We start from the raw sequence: 7,793 nt of genomic DNA, 5'->3' as shown, positions 1-7,793 counted from the left end.
CCTCGTGTACAAGTGCAAGGTAGGTAATTGTATCATTCGATAGATTCCATGTTCACATCCAGGTTTCGTAAGATAATACTCATACAATAGGCAACTGACTATTCTATAAAAGTCAGGGGGAAGATACGAGGCGTAATTTTAAGTAAGTACCATTTTGAACTTAAAAAAATACCTGTTAAGATATATCAATAATGTTATTTTTACATGAAAGCCTGCACCTTAATCTACGCACTGACACCATTACAGTCTGTGTCTTCCTTGTTTACGTTGTGTACTGAGTGTTTAAGGTGTCTCCGATAATCGTGAGTCCCGCCGACTGTGAAGTACGGGCTGTTATAAGATTTCTTAGTGCTAAAGGCCCAAAAGCGGTCGATATTCATCGTGAGATCTGTGCAGTTTACGAAGAAAACATTATGAGTTATGGAATGGTAAGAAAGTGGGTGCAAGTATTTAAAGATGGAGGCACAAATGTGAATGATGAACAACGGAGTGGGCGCCCTTCGGTCGTTAATGAAAATTTGGCGCAGGAAGTGGACAATAAGGGGAGAGAAAACAGACGCTTTACGATATCCTCCTTGCGGGATGACTTTCCTAATGTTTCTCGTAGTGTTTTGTACGGCATTGTGACCGAGCACTTGAATTACCGAAAATTGTGCGCAAGCTTGGTGCCGAAAATGTTGACGGATGTGCACAAACCCAATGTTTAGAGAGTGCATTGGCTTTCCTTGAGCGGTACCACAACGACGGTGATGATTTCTTAAGCCAAATTGTTACTGGCGATGAAACATGAGTGGCCTGCGACACACCAGAATCAAAGCAACAGTCCATGGAAGTTGGGCAAGGGCATCGTTTTGCTGCAAGACAATGCCAATCCGCATGTGGCGAATCAGACCAAAGATCTCATCACATCTTTTCGATGGGAAACTCTAGATCATCCTCCGTACAGCCCCGATCTCGCGCCCAGTGACTACCATCTGTTCCTGCACTTGAAGAAACACCTGGGCGGTCAGCGTCATCAAGACGAAGACGAAGTCAAAACAGTGGTGATGCAATGGTTAACAAGTCAGGCGGCAGACTTCTATGAGGAGGGTATTCAAAAATTGGTACAACGTTATGGCAAGTGCCTCAATATTGACGGAAATGATGTAGAAAAGTAGATTAAGGTTCACATGGCTCTGAGCACTATGGGACTCATCATCTTAGGTCATAAGTCCCCTAGAACTTAGAACTACTTAAACCTAACTAAGCTAAAGACATCACACACACCCATGCCCGAGGCAGGATTCGAACCTGCGACCGTAGCAGCCCCGCGGCTCCGGACTGCAGCGCCAGAACCGCACGGCCACCGCGGCCGGCAGTAGATTAAGGTACAGGCTTTCATGTAAAAGTTAAATTATTGAGATATCTTAGCACGTCTTTTTTTATTTCAAAACGGTACTTAGTTAAAAAACACGCCTCGTATAATTTTTTAATAAAATCTTGCAGTTTCTGTTAACTCTCAACGATTTTATAGCAGGTAACGTTGCTCGGAACTCAAATGCTCAAATGCCACGATAGTGATCTACGATAACAAGTGGAGTCGTACTTTTATCTTCAAGCACAACCGCTACAGTAGTCCCGCCTGCGGTCATTGACCGCGCGAGGGCGCAGGCGGCCTCCTCGCACGGGCCGATATCAGCCGTATCGGGACGATCATCTGTGACGAGGACGGCGGATGAGATAACCGTGGCGGCGTCCTCGCACTTCCCCTTCCCTGTCACAGCGGCAGCGCCGTCCCTCGCATCGCTCCTAGCGGCTAACGTCCGAGTCGCAGGCTGCACTGCTGGCGGTGAACTCGTGTTTATAAAAGGCTGACACCGGTGACAGGGGGCAGGTAGGTGCCGACTCTGCAGTCGGCGAGCAAGCGAGCGAGCGAACGTGGGTGGCACAGCCTTCCCCAGTCCGTAGCATGGCCGATGCGGAACAGCAGCTGCCGCAGCAACAAGTGCCCGGGGAAGGGCAGGAGGAGGAGGTGGACCAGCCGCTTCCTGCAATCGACGAACCCTTCCTCCAGGGTGTGCTGCGGAGCCACCTCCGGGACGACGGACTCGTCGTGGACAAAGTCGATGTCGCTCCGGGCAGCGGGCCCGGGGACAACTACATGAGCACTGTGTACAGGGCCGTAGTGCGTGGCAAAACGGGACGACAAGAGGGTGAGTGGCCGAACACAACGACGCACCTGTCGATCGCCTGAACTGTGTGTGTGTGTGTGTGTGTGTGTGTGTGTGTGTGTGTGTGTGTGTGTGTGTGTCTGTGTTTGCACATGCATTGCCTATAGATTTGCTCTGTCTTAGACTTACGCAAATAAGACACCAGATGGTGGGCGGAAGTCTGAAATGCTCATTGCTGTGCACATTTAGCTAACAAAAACATTTGTATTAATAATATTATGTGGCTGTCACCAGCCATTAACGTACAGCTACAGTCACGGATAAATAAGAGCCAATATGGCTAACAGTGTTGCTCGTCCGAAACTGTCAAAGATTGTAACAGTCGTAGCTTAAGGGCCCCATTTACAGTCCAAGTGAAAGACAAAATTCACTAACATTTCAAAACTGTCGAAGTCGCGCCGAAGTTTGTTTTTATTTAAATAGCGACCAGTTTCGGACTTTAGTCCATTATCAGCCCATCTACATAAGTCCTACAGTAACACCATAATGTATGGACGATGCGCACATTGCTTCTGTGAGTGGCTAAGTGCAACGCACCGCTGGACTGTGGTGTTTAAACAGTACATCTACATCTACATGATTACTCTGCAATTCAAATTTAAGTGCTTGGCAGAGGGTTCATCAAACCACAATCATACTATCTCCTAACCATTCCACTCCCGAACAGCGCGCGGGTAAAACAAACACCTAAAGCTTTCTGTTAGAGCTCTGATTTCTCTTATTTTATTTTGATGATCATTCCTACCTATGTAGGTGGGGCTCAACAATATATTTTCGCATTCGGAAGAGAAAGTTGGTGAATGAAATTTCGTAAATAGATCTCGCCGCGACGAAAAACGTCTTTGTGCCAGCGTACACACATTGTCTTATGGCAAGACTAATTATGATGACGTCCATCCCGACTCGCGTATCATATCTGCCACACTTTCTTCCCTCTTACGTGATAATACAAAATGAGCTGCCCTTTTTTGCACCCTTTCGATGTCCTCCGTCAATCCCACCTGGTAAGGATCCCACACCACGCAGCAATATTCTAACAGAGGACGAACGAGTGTAGTGTAAGCTGTCACTTTAGTGGACTTGTTGCATCTTCTACGTGTCCTGCCAATAAAACGCAACCTTTAGCTCGCCTTCCCCGCAGTATAATCTATGTGGTCTTTCCAACTGAAGTTGTTCGTAATTTTTACACCCAGGTACTTAGTTGAATTGACAAGCCTTGAGAATTGTACTATTTATCGATTAATCGAATTCCAACGGATTTAGTACGTTGCACTTAGCCTTCACACAAGCAATGTGCCGGCGTACACACATTGTCTTATGGCAAGACTAATTATGATGGCTTTATAATTGACGTAAGACCGGAACTGACTACAATTTAAAGAAAAATGAGTTTCTGTAATACTTTTACGGTTTTGGAATTTCATTGGATTATTGTGAGTTGCTGCCTGTTGCCATCCAGCATGGTGGAAGTGAGTGAATACAAAGCTATTCTCGAGGAACCGTGCAAGGAAGCTGTTTCCGTTTAAACACCAAACCTGACAGCAACAGTTCCTGTTAGCTGTAAGTTTTTGCGCTTCCGCGTTACTCGTGCCTCTCGTGTGTCAGACGCTATCTGCAAACTAGCTCCACCACATTCTCATGTAACACGTAGTTTGACGTCAGCTAACCTATGCTGGCTGAAGCAGGTCAGAATAGTATCGAAGCAAGTCTGACGGTGGCTAACAGCACTTAAAACCGACCGTAAAAAGTTGTTATAGCCATAAACAGTCGCAATTTTGTTAGACTGCTGCAGATACTCCTCCTGTATTTCGCCTTAAAACATCGGGCTTGTCAAACTATGCTTTCCATTTATTCACTTTCTCGTAAATACAGTGAACGACTTGGCTTCTGTAGGCTACAAAACGGTTTTTTATCTGCACGTGAGTCGTCGTGCATTTGTAACAGCACCATGACAGGAAATTGTCAATAGTTCACAGTCACAGGGTCAGAAACCGCTCTGTTGCCGACAGTGTTTCCGACATTTTCATTTCTCGTTATCAGATACATATACAGTATCAGTTAAAGTAATAATCAATTGATTACCTTCCTGTTTCTCTATCGCCTCGAGACTGAATATTTTTCCGTGCATGGGAACGCACGACGTAGTACAACTGACATTGTTTGTCGTGCCCTGATTCCAAACCAAGACTGCACTTAGAACGATAGCGTGTTTCCTGCGGAAGGCAAAGTTATAGATTAAATTCCCGCTGGGGTACACACTTATTATCGCAGGCGTCTTCTCTGAAACATCTCGTGAGCGTAAGTGTTAATATGAAACGTCTGAAACTATGAAACTCGCCTGCCTCGTCTGCTTCAATAGCATCTACCAAGTACGGTCTAAAACACTACACCCGATTTTATCAATGGAGGGGAATATACCCACAGATATTTTGTACTGAATTTATGTGTACTGAGTGCCGTAAACTAGATGTTCGGAAATAGTCATATACAGTAAAGTAAATTGACCATTTCTGGTTTCAGATTATTCATACCAAAATATTACCTTTGAACTTACAAACTAGCCGTTAGATTTTTTGTGCGACAGCTGTAACAAAATAAACAAGTGTCTTATCGTAAATCTGTTAGGAGGTACGAACTACTCGGACGAAGATTATTATAGCCAGCTCGGGCCTGCTAGGAACGCAATACCATCATAAACGAACATCCTAAGGATATGTTATTATATGTACTAAATTACCATAGCTGAAACACGGGATACTCAGCATTATTTGTCACACAGACTAAAGTATCAATCTTCTGATTGTGGTGATTCGGAAAGTATAACTTGTCACCGAACGGGGTGCCATTTACGTTGTAATGAAGTACGGCAGTATCATTCCTTTTCTTACTGAATATTATGATATTTGCATAATTGTATATTATCTTCAATTTAAGACCTGATAAGTCATAATGTCTGCACAGACTGATGTGTACTGAAGCGTCAACAGTCTTGTACTTCGCATGTTAAGAACAAGGGGTGGGAAATGGTAATATGTATGTGGACTATCGTAATTCTTTGGTCGTCGCGGAACGATTTTGTAATAAAATTTCTGGCTTATTGCTAATAACGTCTGATTGACAAGTCCTTTTCTTACAAAGTTTCTTTTCAAGAAAATTTTACTAACGACATTCTAAACACATAGGCGGTAAGAATTTGTAGAGAAAATTGGTGATTAGTTTCACGGGTGACAGCATCAGAAATTCTGTAACACAACACTGAAACTGCGATATTGATTTTCGTTCCAGTTTGGGTGGAGTTTCAACCGTGTACTTATTACAACAGCTACCAGAAATGTCTCTTTTTGACAGGAGTGGCTTTACAACACGGCCATACTCAACTTACAGAAATGTTGTCTGTGATGCTGTCTAAGAAGTCTATGCAAGTGAACCTTCTTCCTTCTTTCTCAAATCTTTTTTTCTGAATCTAAAATTACATCTGTTTAGCTAAATCGGAAACTTGATATGTTATGTTTAAAAAGTAGCAGAGTGTTGCAAAATCATGTGGTTAAGACTGAAGGTAATAATAATTACTAGACAAACAATGATGTAGAATGTTGAACCATACTGCTTTCTGAACAGAGAAGAACGTTCCCCTCAGTTTTTAGAGTATAGGTTGCGACTTTTAAACTTCACCCACCGCCGTGTTACTGGAAAAATTAAAAATATTTTAAGAAATAAAAAATTAAGGCACTGACAGAAGTAACATTTGACAGAAACTCTTTTTAAACTGTATCTTATTTCATAACTCAGAGGTCTGGAAGCGCGGCAAGGGTTACTGGCTCTGCGTAACCTTTAGCATTTCACTACTTTCATTTTAATAAAATTATTTAGCCAGTTGCATATGATTTCAGAGTATCACAATTAGTGCATCGAATGAACTGTAAATCGTTCCACACCGCTGGGTCTTCAGTAGCCGCGAGCATTGTTGTTTGTGCGATAGATCTGATTAGTTATTTCATAGCAGGCAACCCCAAATCAGCTGAAGTAAGAGTACATTCAACGTAAATTCTATTGGCCGTAAAGAAACTAATTAAAAGTAATTGTTATTGACTATGTAAATTTTGTGAATAACACTTTTCCCCGACCTATTCTTCAATTTAAATCATAACTTGTACCTTAGAAAGATGTACATAAGCGGGAGAAAACCAGAGAAAATGTCGTAAAAACCTCCACTTAAACAAGATTGTGTTACTCCCCATACCATATATACTGGAATTTAGGAAAGAAAAAGCAGCCCTAAAACTTTGTTTCGAACAACTGAACGGTAGTATTACGAATTAATTCTTCCTATAACTCAACTCCATAACTCTTGGCAACTAAGATTTTTCGTATAAACTTTTTGGTGGCACAACAACAATAACGGCGGGATCATACAGTGTCTACATACTCGTATTCTAAAAATCGAGTAGTAGAACATCGAAAAAAAGCTGTATAAGACAAAATCTCGATCTTTTTATCAGATTGTCTCATACACCGATCCATAAGTGTGTGGTCCTGCTTGGCTACGTTTAATGGTTTCTTAAACGAAATTTCAGCATCATCCATAGGATCTCACAATGCATCCAGAAATTATTTAGACAAAGATCAAAGTAAAAAAAGAATGTATTCGTCTTGAGTCCTAGGCACCATGATTAAATGCATAGTGGTTTTTTTTCAGTATATGTTAGATTACAGTAAAGTTTATATAGGTTGAGGCACGGGTCTGAGAAATTTTTCTTAGTTAGTCATCTTATAAATATATACAGATTCTTTTCAAGAGCTATTTTACGATCCGGTTTTGTTACATAATATGGAACGCGAAAAGTTTCATTCTCATTTCTAACTTTATTAGCTAGAATTTGCTTTAGAGCAGGAACTACAATTTTTGATATGCTCTATCTCTTTCTGCAAAATTCTTACATAAGGCTCCTCCCACAGTGCTTAATTTTGGCACAAAAGAAATATACTCTACTAATTATGTACTGTCTAGTAAAACTAACCAGTTATTTAACGTTATGCTAGATTTCTGACTGAAGAAATCACTCAAGCAACAATATGTGACGATATATTAAAGATATTTCTCTGTAATTATACTGTACTTGCTAATGAACAATCACATGGTTTCTTGTAATGTTTGTATCGAAAGACTAGATATTTACAGTAGATGACAATTTCACCTAAATTTCATGTGAGAATTTTCCAGCAGTTAGAATGAAGATAACAAGAAAAAACAGCGCACTACATCTGAAAGAATAAAGTTTATTCACAGGAACCTGTCATTTCATTGCGTCTGCGAAAGTATGAGAATGGCATCCACGACTACTAAAAGACAAACCAAAAGAATTTAAAAAATCATTACCATGAGAACGAATCACTGAAACCAAAATATAAAGACTCAAAGCTCCCTCACAAACAGAAAAAACTAAAAAACAGGAAAAAATAATCATAATCAAATTCAATAAGAAAAATAATACTTAGTAAGAACAATGTACTCTAATCTTAAGAGAACCATCAATAAGTGTTTACGTTTAGAAGAAAAAACATAAACACCATCATAAAATAATC

General features: G+C 41.1%; 1 protein-coding gene across 2 annotated transcripts in view; it reads left to right on the top strand.

Annotated features, from left to right (window-relative positions):
- The first annotated feature begins 1,629 nt into the window (after positions 1 to 1,629).
- Positions 1,630 to 7,793, top strand: part of LOC126275175 (translation initiation factor IF-2-like) — a 92,891-nt gene continuing 86,727 nt past the window's right edge. Inside the window, exon 1 of one of the 2 annotated variants that reach the window (XM_049977175.1) lies at positions 1,630 to 2,192. In XM_049977175.1, coding sequence (XP_049833132.1) covers positions 1,949 to 2,192 — 244 coding nt within the window. In that variant the 5' untranslated portion in view covers positions 1,630 to 1,948. The remainder of the gene's footprint in view (positions 2,193 to 7,793) is intronic. The other variant, XM_049977176.1, reaches the window with a different exon arrangement.

The sequence above is a fragment of the Schistocerca gregaria genome, chromosome 1, assembly GCF_023897955.1.
Source record: "Schistocerca gregaria isolate iqSchGreg1 chromosome 1, iqSchGreg1.2, whole genome shotgun sequence".
Classification (NCBI taxonomy): Eukaryota; Metazoa; Arthropoda; class Insecta; order Orthoptera; family Acrididae; genus Schistocerca; species Schistocerca gregaria.
This window is presented reverse-complemented; position numbering and strand designations above follow the sequence as displayed.